Below are 23,672 nucleotides of genomic sequence, written 5' to 3'. Positions count from 1 at the left end.
ACCCGATTCTAACGCGCCCCCGATTCTAACGCGCACCCGACTTTCCTGGCAAAAAAACGGACAAACTTGCACCTCCGATTGTTAGTAACGCGCACGGAACTTGTTACCCAGAAAAACGAATGCGAGAGAAACGGCCGATTTTTTTCCCGAAGTAATCTCACTCATCTTACTCCTCTTCGCTCTCTGAGAGCTCCTTGTCACTTTCCACTGACCACAACATCTCGTCCTCGGTGCCATCAAACGCGTTTTAAAGCCACACTTCTGAACGAACGTTCAGCCATGGTTGATGGGATCGTGGCTCACGCTTCACACGCCCATCTCGCAAGCTTCTCCAGAGGCGCACGCTTCAGCCGACCGCTCGTTTTGAACGCGTGAGAGCCGCTGCTGCCATTGCTGTTATCAAGCGCGCAAGTGGAACGATTTGACGATTTGTGTGAACGCCGATAGAAAGGCCTATGCTTCCTTCATCTGAAAAATCGTGGCTAAAAGCTTTGGCGCCATCTTGGGATGGAGATGGTGATGGGTGAGACGAAATTTCTGCTGTTTTGCCAGTTTCGGTTTCATATCCGATTCTAACGTGCATGCGAATTTTCTGCCTTTTTTTTCCGGAAAAAAAAGTGCGCGTTAGAATCGGGTAAGTACGGTATGTAAGTTTTGTTCAAATTGAATAATGCAATAGACAAAATTTAAGATAACGCAAACCTTCTTAAGCAGGCTGGATATTCCAGTGTAAATGAGCTTGAATAAATGCTATTATTAATAATATCCTTTGACTAAGTACTGAGAGTTTTAAGGTTAGTGTTTCGTGTGTTTTAAACTGGGAGATTTTCCCCCCAGAAGCTTGAGGCCTAAGTCAAAGCTTGGCTCATGCCAGTCACTAGTCTCCAGGTCATCGTACACGGTATGCTGCAGTATGTAATTTGTGTGCAAAGAGCCACAGAGAGGAGAATGATGGGATATCGTGGATCAGGGAACAAGCTTAGCCACCTTCCCTAGCTCAGACCAGGAGAAAAAAGATGGAGAGAGGCCAGCAATGTTTTGTGCAGGATGGTCAACAAGTGAACTGCCTGACTAACAGAATGGTTGCCGTGGGATGGGATGAGAAGTAGGGAAGGGCAGATATCTCGCTGTAGGGGTGAAGAAAACTGTGGGGGGAGAAACCCCACAGCGTCGGACAGAAGTGGTTAGAATTCTATGGGAAAGGCACTTGTCCTGCAGAGGACATTGGTAGGCTGATGATGATGATGTGTTCGTTGCGAGAGACATGGAGGGAGATCGATTGCCGTGGCCCACTGACTGTGCAGGTGCGAGGAGCGCATCTGGTACTGCACCCTGGGCCCGTGCCAGAACGGTGCTTCGTGCGTGGACGGGGAACCAGGACACTTTGCCTGCCACTGCACCGACGACTTTGAGGGGCAGAACTGCACCGACCGGGTGAGCGCACGTACAATCTCCCGGTTACTTCGAGGCAGAATTGGGATTGACAAAAAGGAAAAAAGAAGAAAAAAAATCACTAAGACTGTACAGTGGAATCACAATTATACGACTTTCTCAAGACTGCACGAAATCGTGGTGTCATCGGGGTGTTGTGCAGTTGGGGTGCGGCTGGCTACCACCTTTGTATACACAGTGCTATGCGACAGGTGAGCTAGAAACTTATTTAAACTGCCGTAGTTACTGCATAACTCACATCCTCACTTAATCTGTGAATTTCTAAAAGACAATAACGGTGCTGGCATATTTTTGTGCACCCACTCGTTGTTATACGCTAGCCTGCCAGTTCTGTGCTGCACGTGTGCAAGATAAGCTTGGGGAGGCAGATGCAGCCAAGCAAGGTGAGAAAGCAAAAAAAAGATGCAACTGCCAAGGCTAAAGAAGGCAATACGGGAGAAGGAAGTGCACGTCAGTTTCTGGTGAAAACGGAAGGGGTGACTGGCTGGTGGAAGACCAGTGGCTGCCTTCTGTAGCTCCATGCCTTACTGGCCTCCCTGATTATTTTCACCCTATCACCAAGAGTCAGTAGCGTTTGTTTTTGTGACATCATGCTGAGTGTGGAAAAATGAAAACAAGCTTCGTGTTTTCTGATTGCAACGAACAAAGATAGGAAACAAATGCAGGCAGGTGCTGGCAAGAAACTTCACGAGATAAGCCTAGAAGGAAGGAAAAAAAAAAAAGCGGGAGGAGACAGCAGCAAAGGCAGACCGACCGTCAGTGGCAGCAGAAGGGAAATGAATGTCAGTGGGAGGTGGCACAGGAAGGGAAGAGGTGGGAAAGAAATGAACGATGGGATGAAGCGGCATAGAGAGCAGCGTAGAGCATGGAGAGACACTGAAAGCAGAGACTAGAGGCGGGGCTGAAATTAGCGGTGGGGCAATGCAGTGAATTCAAGCGAGGAAAAGGGCGTTATTGGAAAACCACAAAACAAGAGGGCTAGGAATGCACTGTGAAAGGTGGGGTATTTTTAAATTTAAAAATTGAATAACTCTTTCAACTCTGCACGAATCTTGATCATTTTTTCTGTGTCTATCTCTGCATGACATGAAGTAGGGTCGTAAAGCCCGGAAAGTACCTGAAAAAAAGAAAAAAGAAAAAAAGAAAGCGTTGCGGGGGTCCTTTAATGTAAATGGCGTTGGGTTGTGTAACATGTGGTGGGGTCTCACTCGCACTGGTGCCCTTGTCTTACACCGCGAAGTACAGACCCAGCCATGGGGAATTCAGTATGGGACGTTGTCACATATTGAATTGTTACAACACCTTAGCCATTGCACCACCTCTACAGAGGGGGGGAAAAAAAAAAAAAAAAAAAAAAACACACACCTCTACACCAGGGGTCAGCAACCTGCGGCCGCCCGCAAGTCGCATGCAGCCCGCGAGGAAGTCTTATGCAACCCTCTTCTTGTCACTTACTATCTAGCTGAAGGCTGACGTGGCAGTTTTAACCTCAAATGGAGTTAGACAGGAACAAAGCAAAATCACTTCCAGTTGGCATTGCCCCCATCTTCACACTTTGCCAAATAACATCTTCATTCTTTCTTTGCCCCTGTCAAAGCTCCCCCTCCACCCGACCTTGGCCGTGTCGGCTTTGTGCAACTCGGCTTTCCACCTGGAAAGGTTGCCGACCCCTACTCTACACTGTATTCGCATAATGAGTGCACCCCTCCCCCCTCTTCCTCTCGGGCCTTATGCTGCCTCAGATGCCTTTCCCACTCTTTTGACTGCCTGCACAAACATCCAAGTAAAATGTATGCAAATGGAGCAGCTATTACGATCCCTCACGTTGCCTGTTCTCTTTTGCGTTCACCCAATGGCAGAAAATTATCACGTGCGACCAGGCCCCCTGTCAGCACAATGGGCTGTGTTACCCCCAGGAGCCTGTGGAGAAGATTGCTGTGAGTAGCGGCAATTTCTGTGCTATTGTTGCTTTTTTTATCTGCTTGAGTACTGTTTTCTTTGTCTGAACCACACTGTGGCTAGGGACTTAAAAAACAGTTAAAAGCGAATTCTGAGCTTTTTTGCAGGGTGATCAGCTTTAATAGGAAAGCCAGCAGAAATAGTTTTGTCTGCAATATGTCATATTCGTGAGGCTCATTAATTAATAAAAGCAATAAAAAGAGAACAAAAATATTGGTGTCGGTGGTTCTTTAAGGATAACTGCTTTTTTTGGTTGTAGAACCTTTTTTATTTAGTCAATTGCTTGAAAAGTTTTCATTATGCACATTTACATGATGGCCATTTTTATAGTGATAGGCTCACCAGAAGTGATACCATGCTGAATGCTGGGATTGTAACGTGATCAAAGCTGTTTTCTTTCTTCAACCTTTCTTAAATTTATCTCTTGTTTTCCCCCGCTTAATTAAGGGGGGACGTGGCTTTCAAAATCAACTTTTTTATTTCTTTGTGGATTTTGATGAAAATTGGCACAGCAACTGGAAATGCTTCTGTGATATCACCATAAAAATTTCAAAGTAATATTTTGAAAACTTTTTTATGTATGAAATTTTCTTTCTGTTCCGCTTGTACCGAGCTTGAGCGGCTTATAAAACACGATAGAAAACTTGTTCGAAGTGCTTTGCATTCCCAAATGAATGGACGAGGTCGTGACAGTTTTAGAATTTTTTTTTTACAACACAATGTTTTTTAGTTTTCATTTTTTTAGAGGTTTATGTGCAACAGGCATGTCAACTGTGAATGATTATTTGAATAAAAAAATCACAAAAAAACAAATCTGGAAAACCAAAAGTGTCACGACCTGAACAGTTCATCAAGGAATGTAATGCAAGAAACGGAATCAAAATAGACCCAGCGGTCACGAAGAAATCCCTGGGACAAGCGACACAGGTGGCAAAAAAAACTGTTTCGAGAAAACGGCTTCCGAAGTTGCAACATAGGTTTCACATATCAAAAGTCGTCATAGTTGTAGCCTTTCATGTCCTTTTGAACATGGGGCTTCTGGAAGGCCTTGCCTTGAAATTGGAGTGTCTTTTACAGCCTTTCTCTTTCCAGAAAACATCATTTTCAGCTCCTCCGTGAAGAGTACATACCCCCCTTTGCAAACCACATGGAGGGGAGATGGGTTTCAATGGGCTTTCAATGCAAAGTAGGTTAGTTGGTTGGCTGTATCGAACTGGACAACCTCCTTTTGCAGTGTTGTCACCATGGCAACAAGTTAAGCATTTTTTTACTTAAATTTTAACATTTTTGGCTTTTTTTTATGTTTTATCTTGCCTGGCACAGCAACTTAGTACTCATACGTGCAGGTGTTCATTGCCAAAAGTTTGCATACCACAAGGATGAAAATGAGCTACTTTGAAGCTTGGTAGAGTATTCTGCATAACTCCCAACTTCAATGCAAGAGCATATTTTTTTAATACTTTTGACATTCAAGGCATCCAATATTTCTCGCAGCACAGCCAGTATGCCCTGAGTAGAGTGTACTAGTACACTCTACCCTGAGCAATGGTATCAATAATTTCCCTAAAAAAATCACTGTTAAATGCTGCCACAGTAACGTACATTTTTAACGCAGAGAGCATATTTTTATTCCTATATTACTAACTCAAACCTGTTTGCATGAAAATTACAAGTGCACGGGAAACGTTGCGCAAGAAAGGCGATATGGCTCGCGCGCATCGCAGCGCACGCTTACCGCGACATATCGAACTTTGATTATACCTGATATGGCTGGTCAGGTCGCTTTTAAGATTAAATCTAACGTCGCAGGCATTAATTACAACTACTGGCGTTCAATCGTAACCGGTTGCCCAGTCATGTGATGCTCCAATGCGCGTCGGCTATGCCGTGCGCGCCGCAGCGTTTGACGCGTCGACCGTTTCTTTCTCAAGGCTAGCGAGCCCACAGTCAAAACACAGCAATAGCAGGGGTGAGACAGCTGCGCATATTGCGCCTTTCTGATACAATTCCATTTTCCTGCGCCAAGCTGCTCCAAAAGCACGAAAATGGCGAAAATTGCGCCAAACTGCTCCAGAAGAGCCTCAACGGCACGGATTTTGATGCTCATGTCAGTTTCGGCGGGGACAAAAGCCTCCCGCATCCCGGTCACCGCTTTTATCGTCGGTCAATCGCAAACACAGAAATGGCACAAATAGAAAGACAAACTAAGCAAGCGATAGCTTCTAAAACACGATTCGCTTTCCGTCCGGGTTCGCAGAAACGGTCTTCTCGATTAGGCATCGCTGTGGCAACAAACATGACCGCCGCCTGATCTGGCTGCTAGTGTCACTAAATAAACCTTATTTAGTGACTCTACTGGCTGCTACCAACGCGCTGCGCTCAGTGCGTATCGCCGTTATTTTCCCTGGTTTATTTTACGCTATCAGCTGAGTTCCAGTCTATTCATTCTATCTGTTGTGGCTCTGAACAGTGACGTTAACGCAAGGATATGGTTTGAGATTGGTGCCAGATTATGGGAAGTTGGGCGGCTCGAAAAAAAGTTCATTGAAATATGGGGCCTACGACTTCGGCGTGGTTTGTCCTTGAGTGCGAAACGCGGTGCGCGGGTCTATAATCGGGTTCGTGAAGTGAATTTTTTGGCTTGTTGTGCTGTTGTAAAATGTTGAGGTGTTGCTGTGCTTCGAAGCGTGATCGCGAGCCTCGGGGATGGAACGGTCGACGCGAAAGTTGCGGGCTGTGCTGCGGCGCCGCGACCTGTTCAGGCACTACATGGTTGCCATAGAACGCGACTATAACACTTGATGTATGCAAAGTGAAATTTAATGCCAAAATCTAGGTGGATAAACATTAACGCTACTCAAATGACCATAGGGTGAACCTGCGCCCCGGGGACTGAAACGGGTAGGCTGGTTGGGCTATGCGACCGTTAGCTCGAAGCTGCTCAATTGTTGCCGTGACTACAGTCGTTCGTACAGCACAGCCTGGGATTACAAAAATAATAATTTTAGCATTAAAACGGCAAATAAAACGCCACAATTGCGGAGCCCTTAAATTTGATAAGAGTTTTAGCAGTCCGTCTGTTCCATCATGTACGTAGTTCCGTGCTCACCGGGACTCGTCTGGGCACTTGGGCATTCGTAGCCGTAGGGGGATTAGTTGCCCGCACCTCCTCGCCCTTCCGCGCGCGCAGGCGCAGACCGGTCCGGTAAACCCGGTAACAAAGTAACCAACAGAATAGACGGACTGCTAAAACTCTCTAATGTTAACGGCAGTTTTGTTGTCAGTGTTGCGTGCAGGCGCAACACAATATCACCAGTTAGGAAAAAGGTAGTGCAGTTAGTACTTTGCGATACTCTTAAAAACTCTTTCAGGTAAGGCTGTTTGAGTGTTCTGTGTATTCAAAACTGATTGAAATGTGCACTTGACCCTGCAAATTGCTGAAATAATGATTTTTTAAGCTCACAAGACGATGTAATTAATGTCCCTAACTGCTCCAAATCAAGATTCTTCTGCTCCAAAATCGAAATTTTGCTGCTCCGAAAACTGCTCCCAAATCTGTTTGGGCTGTCTCACCCCTGCAATAGCTAAGCGTGTAAACATCGCAAATCCGACTAAAAGTTCACTTCACGAACCGCTATCGCAAGCGCGCACACCGCGTCACCCTCCGGGGTCTGGCGACGGTAGAGTCACACGCACCACGAAGCGTTCGATGACCTCCGCCTTTCGAGCCACACAACTTCCCGTAATCTGGCTCGTTATCTCTGGCCTTCCCATCGCGATAACGTCCGTGTTGAATACCACAGATTGAACAGAAACTCGGCCGAGCGAAGCGGCGAAAATGAACTCAATCCGCTCGCTACGCAGTTCAGGCGGCCGCCATCTTGCGTTGCGCCCGCGACATCCAATCAGGAGGGTCACTGGACCGGAGGACCAATAGCGCTTCCGCATCTATTTCTAGCTTCGTTTGTGCGTCGTTTCTTTTCTGCCGTTTGTGCGTTTGTGAATGATCGAAGATAAAAGAGACGAGCGGAACCGGAAAGACGATCGCTCGGCCGATCTAACCATATCAAAATGGCCGCGCCCGGTGGCACCGTTGCGGAGATAGAGCGCTCCGAAAATTGCCGTTTTTTCGCCCTTTTGCGCTGATAGTTTGCCACCGCGCCTGACAAAAGTATTTTTTTATGCCACTTTGCGACGCTTTTCAGCGTAAAAACTTTGCAGACGCACAGAATAGGAAACATAGAAGCCGAATATGTGGGTTTCAAAAAAACGATGTTTTGGTCATTTTTCCGAAGTTGAAAGCCGCGTCCCCCCTTAAGGCTTTGGGGCCGAAAAATTGCCCAAAAAAGCACTTTTTTAGGCATCACTTTTCTTTAGGTTTGCAGAGTTTCCTCCAAAGCTTTCATACTTGTAACATTACCAGGTACTTATAAAAGCCATAGAGGGCCGATTTCAGCAAAAAAACAATTTTTAAATAATTCCCCACTTTTTTGCCCCGAGTGGTATTGCAGCGATAGGAAATCCTCGAGAGGTACTATTATGAGCAATATGAAAGGGAACACAGGAACGCGTGGCAAACAGCCTCGAAACAGACTCGGAGCGATACGCGGATGGCGCTGTGAAAAATGAAAGGGAGAAGGAGGGCGCTCTTCCACTAACTGTTGGCACTCCCACCACGATGGGATTTCTACAAAGCAGCAGCTTGCGTCATTTCGCCGATAATATGGTATCGTCCGACAGCCGATAAGACGCACAGTGGGAATGGGAACAGTTGTTAGAACAGCGTCCCCCTTTCCACTTTGTTTCCGACGGCGGCCGCTGCATATCACGCATAGCTGGGTCTGAGGGTGTTTTCTATGCGTTCCCGTGTTCCCTTTCATATTCCTCATAATAGTATATCCCAGCATGTAGTGCAGCTATGAAGATCACTTCTTTTGCACTGTGAAGCTGAATGTTTAAACCATCCAATAAGGGAAGCAGATTCTGCATTTTGTGTTTCAGTAGTTGTTTAAGTAGCATTATTTTTTAATTGGTTAGCAGACATACTTCAAACCTAGAAGTTAGAATCGGGGTAAACTTGTATGTGACTGCAAAACAAAAAAAAACTGCTTCCCATATTTCATTCACCACAACTTCTGGTATCTATTCACGCCTTGCTGGTAATTTTTTGTTGAATAGTTTTTTTCCCTATTGTTCTTGAGTACAATCGAGGAACATTTTTAATTAAGTAACTCTGAAACTGATTACCTCACACCAAGACTAACTGGATATTTGAAATCGGCTAAAAACTGAACTATGGAGTTTCATCAAAATTCGTTGGAAAGCAATAAGAAAAAAAGTTGATAAGACCAGCGTGCCCACTTAAGTAATTAATCACCCTGTTGTGCAGTACCGGTGCAAGTGCGAGCACGGCTACGAGGGGACCAACTGCGAGCGGCTGCGGGACTTCTGTGAGAGCGAGCCCTGCCAGCACGGGGCCACCTGTGTCGGCGAGCGGGGTGGCTACCGGTGCGCATGTGCCGAGGGCTACCGGGGCCCCGCCTGTGCCGAGTTCATCGACTTCTGCCGCGAGCAGCCCACGGGCGACGCCTGCCTCCACGGGGGACGCTGCGTGCCCCACCTGGGGGGCTTCAGCTGCGACTGTTCGGGCAGTGAGTAGGCTACGCCTCGCAGTAACTGGCACGCTGATCTGCAGTTCCCTGCAGTCAGTTCAAAAAGGGATGCGTAGGCACAAAGAATATGCTAACTTTAGTAAAGTTGACAGTTGCGCATAGGTTGTATCCTTTTTCAGCCCTCCCTGCCCCCTGTTTTTTGTTTAACTTACAATCAACCTTTACCGCTTTAAGCCCAACAAGTCACTAATGTCCCCAGTTGTTTATTGTGCACACTTTTTATTAAGTTGTAAAGGAACATAAAATTCTTTGCCATCGTTGTAGCTGTCACAGTGTCCCGTCAATAATGCTGTCATTAGGCGCTTGGTCTGCTAGGGGAAACACTTCATTTTCAGAAACTGAAAATGAAGTGTTCGGTAAAAGTCCCGGATGCTGTACACTTGGTTTATGGGTTTAAACTCCATCTTGCCACCCTCAGAAGCTAGGTACCCCAAACAAAAGGTGTGAATGTGAAATTGTAGCCTCCTACAATAAGCTGTTCAGATTTTTGCAGGGAAACCGTATTGTTAGTCGTGCGTAACAGGGATTGGCTACTCAGTCAATGATGAAAAAGTGAATTAGTGGGTGGCATTCAACAGGTGACCCATGGATAGTGAAACTTGCAGTTTAGACAATCTCGGTTATGCAAATCTCCTGGTGTGGCAAAAAATATTTGTGCCATCTAAAATTTGTATTAACAGAACTGCCCTAAAGAAGGACTAATATCCAAAGAAAATACGTATCCACTTTTCCACTTGTATCTGCAAAAGTGTGTTTTACTTTTTTTTTTAACCTTGAAATAGCCAAGCATGTGCTCTGAAAGGCATAGAAAACATGCACCAATTTATTTATTTATTTATTTATTCATTTACCCTAAAGGCCCTTACGGGCGTTACATAGGGGTCGCAATGAAAAAAGAACACATTGCAACAGTAAAAACAGCAACACCCAAAAAAATGCGAATACAAATACATTCATGTCGAAATGCATAGTTTCAAAAAAGGGGTACACAAAAGGCGCACAACAGTTATCCAATCCCTAAAATGCGAGGGTTAAAAAATGACCCAGGTTCAAAATAATACAAACATCGAACATTGAACCAATCTAAGAGGTTCAAAAATGACACAAACACTGAAAAATGATTTATACATTGAGGAATAACTGCAACTCTTTGATAAATGAGTCGTGATTACTGAGGGTGACGATGTTACCTGGGAGCTGATTCCAGTGACGAATAGCAAGTAAGAGTGGCGAAAAGAAAAATAGGTTGGTACGCGCGAATATTGGTTGAACTTTGAATGCATGATCTAAACGGGAAAAAACGCGACCAGCGGGTCTTATGTGCGAGGCAGCGAAAGAAGACTGGCTGTGGTATAGCCTATGAAAAACCGATAAAAGACTATAAAGCCGGCGTTGTTGTAGAGGTGGTAAGTTCAGGGATTGTTTCATTTCTGTTATACTTGATGTTCGTGAGTAGTTCCTGAGAATGAATCGGGCAGCTTTATTTTGGAGTGCCTCAAGTTTATTTACGAGATACGACTGATGGGGGTTCCAGATTAGCGCTGCATATTCAATCTTTGATCGAACAAGTGTTTGGTAGGCCAGAAGCTTTGTGGATGTGTTAGCTGAATGCAGATTTCGCCTAATGAATCCGAGTGATTTAGAAGCTTTGCTGGTTATTGTATCGATATGGTGATTCCAGGTTAGATCAGACGTTATGTGGACCCCCAAGTATTTTACCATAGTTACGGTTTGTACAGGCATACTGTTGAGAAAATAGTGACGGGGCTCAGACGCGCTAGTTTTGGTAAATGTTATGGCGTTAGTTTTGGGCACATTTACTTCCATCTGCCAATCCCTACACCATTTCGTCAGTTTATTAAGGTCTGCTTGCAAGGATAAGAAATCTTGGGGGTTTTTAATTTGCTTATAAATGACGCAGTCATCCGCAAATAATCTGATGGTAGAAGATATATTAGTGTTAATGTCATTGATATATATTAAAAATAAGATAGGACCCAAGACTGAGCCCTGTGGAACACCGGAAGTTACTTGAGCTAAAGAGGAGGAATGATCATTAATGGTTACTGACTGAAACCGATGGGTTAGGAAGTTCTTAATCCACCTGTTAATCTTAGGGTTGATATTAAGAGCAGAAAGTTTTTCCATTAGACGGATGTGAGGGACTTTGTCGAAGGCCTTGGCGAAATCTATGAATATAGCATCTATTTGTGAGGACGAATGTACTGCATTATGGAGATCAGTCATTAATTCGAATAACTGAGTTTCACAAGAACGGCCTCTCAAAAAACCATGTTGATTTGAAAAAAAGAAGCTCTCTTTTGTTAGGTAGCTCATTACGGCAGATGATATTATGTGTTCTAGAAGTTTGCAAACTATGCTGGTTAAGGAAATCGGTCTGTAGTTAAGAGGCACAGATGGGTCGCCTGACTTGAAGATGGGGATAACACGGGCAATTCTCCAAGCAAACGGTACGCATCGTGTGTCTATCGATTGCTGAAATAAAGCAGCTAAGATCGGGGATATGACCACTTTAGTCATTTTTAGTAGTTTGGTGCATATTTCATCGGGGCCTGGTGCAGAGTTGGTCGGGAGTCTATCAATGGCTGCAGCAATACCCTCCTGAGTGATGAGCAAGTCATCCATTGCTGAATCTAATGACTGTAAAGTAAGAGTGGCTGGTAATGGGCTTTCATTTGTAAACACAGAACAAAAAACAGAATTGAATTCCTCTGCAGCCTCTGATGAGGAAAGGTCTGTACCATTTTTAGACAATGATATGGACGATGATGATGAGTACTTTGGATTTATCACTTTCCAAAATTTTCTCGTGTTGGTCTGCAGTAGGTTTGTTATATCGTTGTTGAAAAATTTTTCCTTGGCTGCCTCGATTTCTGCTTTGCACAGTTTAGAGTGTTCTTTGTAGCGCTTCCAGTCATCGGCTGAATCAGATCGTCTGGCCTTGGAATAAAGTCGCTTTTTCTTATTGATGCAGCGTTTAACGCCGGTCGTAAACCACGCGCTTTGCGTCGATGACGTGATACTGATTCTTGGAACGTATTTTTCTTTCAGTTCCAGAAGCTTATCGCGAACAATTTGCCAGTTTTCATTTACATTTCTGAGAGCAAAGGAAGTGAAAAACTGCGCGGAAAATGATAACAATTCGGTTTCTATCATGGCGCGGTTCGCGCGGCTGTAATCAAAAATTGTTTTCGTTTTATTCTCGGTTTTGGAGCTTTCTAATGTTACCTCACAATGCACTACGTTGTGATCGCTGATGTTATCTAAAACATGTACGAGCATATTGCTTGGTTCTGTGGTCAGCACAAGATCTAAAATTCTGTCGACACGTGTAGGCAATCTGACCATTTGACTCAAACTAAAGGCAGACAACACATCGAGAAATTCTTGACATTCATGCCTTTTTGTGCTGCCATGTGGTATGCCTGACCGCCAATCAATCCCTGGGTAATTGAAGTCTCCAGCAAGAATTATTGGGTATTTTGGGTACTTGTTTTGTATAAAGCACAGCGATTCGTTTAAGTGCTCAATAAATTCGGGGGAAGAATCTGGCGGACGGTAGTTCAGTTATTGAACTAGGCACACATTAAATTCTCTTTGCTATGCGAGTTCTTTCTTTGAATAGCTTTTCTTTTTTTCTTTTTTTCCATTCCAATACCAGCAGTTCCCAGACTAGTTCAGACGGGAGGAAAGATAGTGGGGGTGTGTGCAGTGTCCTACTGTAGGCATTCACTACTGGAGAGAGGTCCATACGGCGGGCTTCTTTTTTTCGTGATGATGTATCTCGCATGGCCTTGTAGACCACATACGAAGGCAGGCTGATACACTAAATGTTTCTGATTGTTCAGAGGTACTTGAGGTGGGAACCAGTTGTTCAGTTTGTTGCTCGAATGCGCCATAATTTTGTGGAGTGCGAGGTTTGAGCCACTGTTTGCTTGCGGCCTTGCTTGCTGCGCAGCTGGCTACGAGGGAAGCCGTTGCGAGACCGACGTGGACGAGTGTCTGCTCGAGGGGGCTTGCGAAAGCGGCACGTGCATTGACCAGCCGGGATCGTACGAGTGCATCTGCCCCGAGGGCCTGTTTGGCCGCCGCTGTGAACACAATGACAGCTGCCACCTCGAGGAACCGTGCCGCAACGGGGCGCCCTGCACGCCACTCGCGGAGGGACGCTTCTTCTGCAACTGCACGCCGGGCTACCACGGACTCACTTGCGCACTCCTGGTCAGTAGTAGGCAGGGGCTGCACCTGGCATCAGGTTGCAGGGCACCGTTTCCTCTTCACATCTTTCAAGGAATGCGGGAGGCAAGAAACACGTTGGTCTTAATCTGTGGCTCGTCACACTCGGCAGTCACGGCTGTTTGATTAACTAGTGAATAGCCTGGATGATTCTCCACACTCAATTCGTGATGTTATGAATAGCCAATTGGCAGGGCACCTATTGCTAATCCCAAGATATAAAAAACATCAGTAGATGTCCTTGCCAGTGTATGAAAGTAGAAACCCTTGCGCCAATAAACCACAAACATACATACATACAGTGTATGAAAGGCATCTGGCATCATGCAGTAGGTTATTCTTTGAAATGCTTCTAGAATGCATCACTGCCCTGCTCACAATTAGTGACATATTGGTTACAAGAGATGGACGGATGAAGAGAAAGAAATGTACAGTTGATACTCCCATTGTCAGTTTTTTTTAAGGAAAGAAACTCTTTCGCCACTAGGCAGTGCCGTAAAAGGTCAATATTTTAGGTAAAACTGAAACTTTTTAACTTTTACTGTACCTTTGAGTTCCCACTTTCTCATTTCCGAAAAGGGGAGCACAAGCTCTGCTGTTTGCATCTAAAAAGGTAAGATTTCATGGGTGTCGCAAAACAAAGTATTTTGTGGGGTAAACCAGCAACATAGCATCCCGTAATTGTCGGTGCACAATTACTCTTCAAATGTTTACCTACAAACATGCTATGGACACCCAGCTCTTGGATGGTGCTGATATCAATGTCAGCAGCAATACCCCCGAGATCCAGACTTCTGGCCCTAGGAGTGCGTGCCATGAAAAACTACAAGTGCCGTAACAACCATCACGTTGTCCGTGGCTGTCATTCTGCTCTGAACGTCAAAGAGAACCCTGGCATAAGGCTTCATAACTCGAGACGCACAGCCTCACAGACGAGCATTGCATAGTCCTCCTGTGGCTTCCGTTGTTGCAACGCAGCCTTGTGGCCCGTTTTTGCAGGTGAGCAGTGCCTCGCTGGACAGCACGGACCTGAAGCTGGTGATTGGCCTGACGGTGGCGTGTGTGTTTCTGCTGGCATTCATTGTGGCGGCCACGGTGTTCCTGCGCATGGCCAAGAAGAAGCGTGCCACCCGGGGCACCTACAGCCCCAGCAACCAGGAGATGTTTGGTGCACGCGTCGAGATGAACCCAGTCATGAAGCCTCCGCCAGAGGAGAGGCTCATCTGAGGGGCATGACGGACTCCCGCCAACATTAGTGTGTCAGCGGTGCTGCCACAATTCTCTCCTCCTCACACCTCTGTTCATTCCAACGGCGTTTCTACTTCAAGGCCTCTACCTAGGAACAATGAACGTGCTTTTTGGGAGGGGGGGGGGCGACAGAAGAGAAGCCTTGTTATTTTCTTTTTTTTTTTTATTTCGTGAAGCTGTGGTTGCCAAGAGACAGTGACTGTTTTTATTTCACTGCCGTAGCAGCGGCAGTGACCTTTCACGAGTGCCCTTGGGACCAACATTGTGATTGGAGCATCACTGCTGGGCCAAGTGTCAGTGGAGGGGGCTTGGCTACCGATACGAGACGCTCCTTTCGTGTGAGTGGCAGACAAGGCTGGTTTTTTTTTTCCCTCGGCATCCTTCAGGGGCTGCTGCTGCTCTGTGTCACACTTGCTGGAACCTGCTTCCCATCTTGGATGGACCATCAGCTAACCTTTTAGCCGGTTTTCTGCACAAAAAGGGTTTTTTGCTCCTGGGCTGTTGAAGGAAGTACCGGAAAGGTACTGTTATGCAGCACCAAACCTTTGGGGTGCATTGTTACAGTTTTATTTTTGTCCTCACTGTGTCTAACTAGAAGGAAGTCTGACGGCAAGCAATGTGTTTCCTCTCATTCCGTCCAGCGCACCTGATGTGCGACTCTTGCCAAAGCGCCTTTACAGCATCAGCCTTGTATAGATGCTGTCAAATATAATGGTGTGCGATCTGTTTTGTACAAAGTGACCTTAGGTCTAACATTTGTAGGTACTGCTTAACCGAGGACATCACATCTTTGCTGGTTGTGGTGGGCCCACTGTAAAGAATTGCGAGGCTTCAGGCACTGGCAAAAGCCGGAAATTTGGGGGTCAGTAATGTCCTCTGGAAAAGGCTGCCAATTTTGCTGCCAGATCTGAGTGTGGGGTTAATGCCTCGGTGCACTTGAATTGTGGATCAGCAGGAGAGAAATTTACCCGGGCATTCACCGTGCACAGTGACCCTAGATTGTCCGTGGTCAGTGGCTGTGGAAAGTAATCGTGGTTTGGAAAGGCACCACTGTTGCTTTGTTGTGTCGTGCATGCTGTCGTCTGTCATTTGTGGGCAACCGGGGAAGAATCGCAGTGAAGTAGGGAGGGAAACCTGCAGGGAAAGCAAGAAGCCTCCTGGCAATCCAGAGGCAGAGGGTGCCTCAGCTTGGTGTGTCCGTGGTATGCTTAGGTGTTAGGTACGTTAGCTGTTAGGTAAATGCGCAGGCATGTCCCGGTGGTTGGGTGGGGTTGTGCTGGGTGAAAAAAGGGAGAGAAGGAAAACTGGAATAGCTGAGTAGGTCCAGCCTAAGAGGGGGGAAATGTGGTAAGATAGGTGCGAGAGTGTGCGGAGTAATAGTATGTGGGAAAGAGAAAATGTTTTAAGCCGAGGATTTTGGCAGAAGGTGTAATGAAAAAGGGAAGGGAAAGGGGGTGTAGAAGGGGCACAGCAAAACTGGACGGCAGTGAGGCAGTACATAGAGACAAGGAGATTAAAAGGAAGTATAAGGGCCATGCACAGTGGGACCAAGAAAAAACAGGTAAATGAGGGTACGCTGAATGGCAGTGTTCCCCACGAGCTACCGGGTCAGTCTCTTTTTGCGCCGTGTGTTGACATTTGGAACACACCACGGTCCATGCCACTTTCGAGTCAGCCTTTACTTCTCATCTTCTGAGTTGTCTACAGTTGCTCCCAGCAGGATGTGACCGCTTGCCAAGTTTGTGGCATTAAGCAGTAGGGTGGCAGTCTTGCTTAGCCATTGCTTTCTTTCCACTGACGGTGAAAGAAACCACGTTTGTGGAGCCAAATGTGCTGCATCTGGCACTTTGCATTTCGTCCAGTGGCCATCTGTGCGGAAGCACAGAAAGAGAGCTTATAGTTGGCACCTGCTGGGAAGGCACAGCTTAGCATCTTTTTCTTGCAAGGGTTCTTATCAGCGCAGCGTCGCTAAGGAGGGATACATACCTATGTGAGTGAGACAAGTACATCAAGCCTGGAGGTGGAGTCGCCCAGCCTGTTTTAGCTTATTCCATGCCATCCTAGTTTATTGCAAAGAAAAAGTGGTAGATACCGAGCATGAGCCTTTTCACTGTGGGCATCAATATTTTTAATGTCGGAACACTGTACCTCCCACATAAGGCCATTGCCTCCCTTCAGCATGCCAATTGCGAAGTCACAAATGATGTCTTATCTGAGAGCAGTGGGAGAGGTCATCCTGGCTGCATTCTGTAGTCTGCAAGACAGGAGGACGGAAGGCTATGCTGTTGTGGTTGATTTAATTTGAACTTGATTTGATGCTGCTGAGCTTTGCTGCCCCCCTGGTAACCCTGGGATTTATTTTCCTTGATTAGAAATTCTCTGGTAGCATAGATAGAAGCATAGCTCTGTGTTTTGGCTCGCAAGAAAGTGTCATCTTCACGATGAACATTTCACTGGGCAAATTGCAGTGTGCAGCGGTGAGGGACCAAGCAAGATCCTGTGTGCTGTCAGCGTTTGCAGCCCAGTTAAAGCCAAAGTGCAAAAATATATGCCTGTTGCTGTTTTTGTGTTCATCTTTTCTAGGTTTATGTATACTAGACCTCTGAGGAAGCATGCAATGGCTGACAAGATTTTACGGTTCTGGCATTTTTTGAGGGTTCAAAACTGTGTGCGGTATGGTCAGTACTGAAGGTCTGCCATCTGTATGTGCTCTGCTGCCTATTTTTGATTTCGAGTCATTTCTGCCACCTTTTTTTGCCATGCTTCACACTTAAGGACCAAGTAGAAGGTGCCTTGCAGCTCCCTTTGTCTCCATTCAGGGAGCCACTTTTATGAGATGTTCAATTCTCTTATATGTCTGGGATTGCATGTTTGAAGCTCGCTCTTTGCGATGCACATGTGGCAAGACACTTATTTCCGTAATGTGCGGCTGAACCTGCCTTTTAGAGCGCAAGAAGACCTGATGCATTTCTCTGCGGTTCAAATCTGTCTTCTAAGCGTTCTGTTCATTCACTTTTCGCACACAAAATTGTTCAGCGTTTCTAGGGTCACCCACAGCCCCCCCACCCCTTTTGTTTTGCCAAAGACAGTTGTTGCATTGCAAGAAAACAGACATAGCTGCCCTGGACATTTGCCTGAAGCAACGCTCTGGCCAAAATCCATTGCGCGGACAGCATATGTGCTAATTCTAGCTGCTTGTCTCACAAATGGAAAGGTTCTCTTCAACTGAGTGAGTACGTTTGTGACGGGTCCCCTCTTGTAGTTATCCTGCTTCAGTAATTAATTATTCAGGGAGGCTGATGCTGTAGCATCGCTATTGTTCATTTTGTTTGTTATTGCAATGCTTGTTCTTATGCTCGAATCATAGTGCCTGCATTTCAGAAACCCTCTCTTAAAGCTTGAAGCTTGCCTAATTTGCCTCAACTGCTGCCGCAAATTTTTAACTGCTCCCGCTGCTGCCACCGCACCACCGCATGTGTATGTCTGAGGAAACCTCAACGGGTAGCTGCAGCATTTTCTATTTAAAGCAGAAAATGCAAAGGAGAAGAAAAACAGACTTGGTAATCCATATTGTGGCTTACTGGTGACATGTGAGATACTGCATGTTACCAACTTGTGCTAACACAACAGTGAAGGCTAGCTACATATATACGTCTCACAGGTTGACTGATTACACGGGGTCATTAAGCAGATGTGTGAGAATACACTGAGCTCCAAGGCTGTGCATGTGTCTGAATTACTCTCTGTGCAGTGGAATGCAAGCCCTTCCAAACCACATTTAATTTAAAGCTTACCGGTATTCTTGTGCATCAGTATGTACAAACGGGCCTTGGCTTGATCGTATTCCAACGCAAGCATGTCTGTTCGCGTGCAAATGAACTCTGCTGGTGGAGTTTCTCGGATGGTTTGCGAAATATCTTGCCCCGGAAAGCAGTGGGCAGTTGTTTACTCTATAGTTATACGTTTGTTGAATTTTATTTCTTTTCAAGTGAATCTCCACAGCTGTAATAATGTGCAAGCGGAGGTGTAACAATGACTAATTAGTCCTATGTTGAGGGACGAATGCAGTGTGTGAATGTTTATGGAGCTTTACTACGGGTGTGATGCATGTATGTGCCTATAAACATGCAAAATGTTGTTCCTGCTGGAAGCAAGGTGTCTTTCTTGCACCATGCTTCTGGCTTTCTCTGTTTTTCTTTCAGTTTTGTACATTGGCTTCTTTTTGGCTATGAGACAACACTCTTTTGTTTCTGCATACAAAAGACTTAACATAGTGTCCAAGAGCCCGTGAAGTAGACTCCACGAGATGGGGTGTGAGAGCTGAGTGCTAAAAAACTTAAAATCGCTATAGAGCAAGAAGCCCAAACAGTGTTGTACAGCATGGAGTGTGCCTGTGTTTAGAAAACCTAATACTATTGCAATGGAGAAGATAGCTTCGAGCAAAGGTCTTGAAGTTGAATCATCATTTTGCTGTACACAGTGCGTTGTCAGCACCTACCGTCTCCTTAGAACACATTATTTCGTGTTGTCCGAGTTTAGGGAAACTGTTGCACAAGTGTTTTTTTTTTTTCTTTTCTTTTTGCGCATGCACTTGTCATTCTTGCGCGCACCAACACTGTTGGTGAAAGCCTGTCAGAAAGGTGCTGTGTGCAAAGGCAGCTCACGACTGTCACCCCTTGTTTTTGTTGTCGAAGAAAAAGGCCCACCACTTAAAAAGCAGTTGTGCAGTATATAAACAAGTGTACATTCCACGTGGATTGCATGTTCTACATAGATATATAATGCATGCATGTGTCCATGTTTGTTGTATTTATTTTTTTTGTTTACAGATGTGTGAATGCCTTATGTGTGTTTTAGTTATTGACGTTTCAACTTTTTTTTACCGGACTCTGACGTAGCATTCGACTGCCAACCAAGTGCCTTGATAAACCTTTAAAGGAACTGCCAGCTGTTTTTCCTTGTGTTTGTTTCCTTCGAAGTCTATGTATAAAGCATGTCTTCCAAGTTCATGCTTACCGCTGCATGAGTGCATGGAAACACGCGCTATTGAAGAGTTATTGTTGGGTGAAATTGAGCGTGAAATTTATAGAGTAGGGAATCGTTGGAAGGAGCAAGTGAATGCTATTGTGGCCGCCATGAGGGGTGCAACCAAAAATGTATTGTTCAAAACTTTAACAAATAAATAAGTGAGGATGCCATACTGCTTTGTTTTCTTTGGAAAACAGGTGCAGCAAGCTTTTGCACTGCTCTTAGAGTTCCAACTGTACTTCCTTTCCACCCTTACCCTCAACATGGGCCCCTCTTTCACCTGATCACCTCTGCCTGCTCACAGCAACAGTTGCTGGAATTTTTGCTGCAGAAGCCTTATGGCACAATGTTTGAACCTGACACACCGAATGTGGCAGCTAGGCAGGGTGTGTTCACGCAAAATGCTTGAAGAAGAGCAGCCATGGTCATTCAAACTGTGTGCATAGAGGAGTCTAGAGGCAAAGCAGGTTGTATTGGAACTGAAAGCCAGTACTACAGCTGGTGAGATCACTGCTTCTGCCAGATTTGCGCTGCAAATGTAAGATTTCTTACCTCTTTGATTGAGTCTCTTCATGATGCAGAGATACGATTGTCACAAGCATGGCTGTGCCTCCTTAAAAATTAGGAATCATTCCACTTTGTAAAAATGGATGGCCAGCCAAGTTGTATGAAGCGCACATCATGCGCCTGGTTAGTGGATGTACACGTATTTATTTTTCTTGTCATTTGGTAAGGCGAGTGATTATGGCTTTCGGGATGAAACTTGAAATGGCTAGACTTTTCTCCTAGCAGACGGGCAAATAATCGTTTATTATTATTCCTGCACCAAACACGGACACGGGTACGACATTATGTCTGGGTGTGCCCCCTGCAAACTCGACAACTTCATCATCTTTGTTTAGTGATAGCGCGGACGAAAAAAATGCTTCCCCGACATGTTCTTGAAACTCCCATAGGCGCTGCCACTAGCAGTCATGGTGGGTGCCTCATTCGAGGCCTAGTCCTGAGCTACTTCCAGGAGGACATGCCAGCGCGGGCTATAACTGTGCGGACACTATGAAAATCGTAGGCCATTTGAAACATGATATGGACCCCAAAGCTCTCTACAGTGAAGAAGAATTGAGGGAGCTAGGGTGCACTGTGGTTTTGTTGACGAACCAGAAAAATGCTTAGATACACCTTTACTTTGAGACATCCTAGGGAAACGCACAGTAATGACCTAGGTGTTTGGACTGTACTGATTAGTAGCCATTGGCATATGTATTAATGCTAATGCATTGCAACAGTTATTCCAGGACCATCATTATGTCTTCGATGGGGGATGGAAAGTCCGAGAGCAATAATACGGTTCATGTGTATGGTTCATCTAACTGGTTTTACTCTCACACACTGCTTGACCCAAATGTATACGTGGATGTTAGAACACAATAATGGTAACTTAATAAATTATTCTCGATGTTTTCTTTGATCTGAGGCTGATTGTCATGTGTTTCCAACGAGAAAACATTTAAAGCTTCGTATGCCACCTTCAGAGCTTGGTGCCATGCCCGTAGAGTTTCATACTAATATATAGTACTAGAGGGAAATCTGGCGCTGCAATTGTGGGCCGTCGTGGGCGCCGCCATTGCTAGACCGTTTCAGTTAGTGACGTTCCTCGCGTACTTGGCTTGGCTAGCCACAAGGCTTCCTTTTTTTTCCGAAGACAAAATCAACAGGAAAGGGTAACATCTTATTCTTGTTCACCTTGCATGAAGCTTTTAAATAATCCCTGGCAAATAAATCTTTTTGGAGGTCCAATTGTATAACAAAACAAATTTGACTAATCTTCTACAGTAATATTGCTGCTTTTTTGCATCCGGAGGCAACTTTCCAGCCTGTTCATGAGCCATGCGAAGGGCAAGTGGAACGTGCCTGTCCGGTACCTGACGGTGGCGCCAGATTTCCCTCTAGTATATATTAGTATGAATCTCTGTGGCCTCCACCATGGATGGTCTCCACCATCTCCACTCGCCCGGGCAGCATGACGTCAGTCCCAAAACTTGTGACGTGATGCACTCGCCAGATCAGCGCATGCAAACTGCAGCCACTGCGTTGGCCACGTCATGGGGGCTGTCACGTCGGCCGTTTGAGGCCAGGAGGTGCCATAGATGACGTCATATGCTGATGCCGATTGCGAAAGGGTATCCGTTCTGAGCTTTCTCGTGCACGCAAAGGTTAAAATGGATTTGAAATACGTTATACTGAACGGTTACTGCTGAAACTTGCTGGGAGATATCTCCACATACAATGGAAGCCTTTTACATAGTTATCTCGGCTTTGAAATTTCATGTCAGTACTCCTTTAATGCCAAAACAACTTTTCGAATTTTTCTAAAAGCAATGCTTTGGATTGTAGTTGTACAAAATATAACCTAATGCATGTTTTAAGACTAGAGAGTAGCAGTTGTTCTGTCCAAATGTTTTGTAATTGGTGACATGAAGACTGCAGTTTGTTCACATGTTTGCATAAAATTCCAACACAGAAAACAACTATCTGTTGGGTAAAGTTTCTACGACCATGAAGATATGTATCCCAGGACACTTGCTTGACAGTCGTGATATGAATGCTAGGTGATAATGTCCAGTGAAATGCCGCTGAGTTCTTCTAGTAATGTTTTGGAGTTCCTTTTTTTTTTATTACAATAGTATGCCTTGTAGCATACAGACTACATTGCAGGTATAAGTGAACTCTCATTTCGCGGAGAAACGCGAGGAGGGAGTGATGGTGGGGTCCCCATATCCACCGATGGAGGTCAGGTGGTCTGCCAGGGTGGAGGCTTGTGCCTCGAAGGTGTCGCGTTCTGGCCGCTTCCAATGAAGGGCACATGCACAGCAGGTGTTTGGTGTCGCATCTTCGACAGGAGCCGTGCAGAAGGGGCAGTTCTGTGTGAAAGGGGCATGGTAGCGTGGTGGCCAGTTAATGTACGTGGGTATCTGCTGTTAACTGGTGTGGTGGGCCACTTCTCGTTTCTGCCGTGGTTGCAGGCGGCATAGATGTTTCAGACTCCATAGCGGCAGGGTACGTACTCCTGCACAGGGTGGCCTGGCTAGCGTGTCAGTGTTGTGCCACTCTGTGAGGTGGGGGTATGCAACACTGTACGAGTACTGGGATACGAATGGAATGGGAGATCCTGGGGATAAGCGTTGTCCAAGACACTTCTGCAGGTGTGTGCTCAGTCTTGTGTTGCTTAACGTAGCCGTAACGTTGAGCTGTAATGATGGGCCAAGTAATACCAAACTTGTTATACGTGAAGCTGCAGGTACCTTTTGATGTGGTTAAGTCTGAAAGTGTAACGTTCAGCCTAACGTCAACGAAATTCCAGGAATTAAGCGTTGGCTGATCAGTGGGTGTGTGCTGCGTGTCGCAGCCAAAGGGAAGATCAGGGGCCATTATGCTGCAACAGGCGCCGGACGCATGGCTTTCTCTCTCAATGTGCCACAATTAATGCTTTTGTATTAATGAGTTGCGTTATCACTATGGATTGTTCCAGTTACTTAGCTTGGCTACAATGCAGTTCACCAAAATGCCTGAAGGCCACTGCATTTTGAATGAGCTTGGATGAGTTGCGTTTAAATCGCTTTTATAGGACGACAAAATATTGGAGAAAGAAGCTTCTCAATGTATAGGAGAAACTAGTCACACACATCAAGAAATGAAACCAAACACTGATAATACAGGATATTGCATAAGATGAAGAGCTGGCTGTTCAAACACTGATGTTTAGATTTAAAAGTGTGTCGCCTTGTTCATTACAACAAAAACCACTTAATACTTATCATAATTCGGGTATGTACAATTTTACTATTCCATATACTAGATTAACAAATATATCGTGTGAATGCATCAACAAGAAATAGTGACCCCTTAGTGGGGCACTGCGAAGCATATGCTGCGCCACATGGAATGTTCAGCCCGCCACCGCAGCTGCAGCCACATTCTGCCGAAAGTGCGGTTGGAGCACTCCCAGGCGGTGCCCGACAAGGTCCAGTTGCAGGAGTCCGCAGGACCGTGCTCCAA

General features: G+C 45.5%; 1 protein-coding gene across 1 annotated transcript in view; it reads left to right on the top strand.

Moving 5' to 3' along the window:
- The window catches only part of LOC144137957 (protein crumbs-like), a 168,306-nt gene extending 148,518 nt beyond the window's left edge, over window positions 1-19,788 (top strand). The window contains exons 23-27 of the mRNA XM_077669997.1: window positions 1,305-1,434; window positions 3,312-3,389; window positions 8,801-9,062; window positions 13,063-13,325; window positions 14,340-19,788. Of these exons, the coding sequence (XP_077526123.1) occupies window positions 1,305-1,434; window positions 3,312-3,389; window positions 8,801-9,062; window positions 13,063-13,325; window positions 14,340-14,567 (961 nt within the window). The 3' untranslated portion in view covers window positions 14,568-19,788. The remainder of the gene's footprint in view (window positions 1-1,304; window positions 1,435-3,311; window positions 3,390-8,800; window positions 9,063-13,062; window positions 13,326-14,339) is intronic.
- The last annotated feature ends 3,884 nt before the right edge of the window (window positions 19,789-23,672 follow it).

The sequence above is a fragment of the Haemaphysalis longicornis genome, unplaced genomic scaffold (genome assembly GCF_048455015.1).
Source record: "Haemaphysalis longicornis isolate Haplotype H1 unplaced genomic scaffold, Haemaphysalis longicornis Haplotype H1 scaffold_1, whole genome shotgun sequence".
Taxonomy (NCBI): Eukaryota; Metazoa; Arthropoda; class Arachnida; order Ixodida; family Ixodidae; genus Haemaphysalis; species Haemaphysalis longicornis.
The sequence above is the reverse complement of the archived record's forward strand: the minus strand, read 5'-3'. Positions and strand labels throughout refer to the sequence as shown.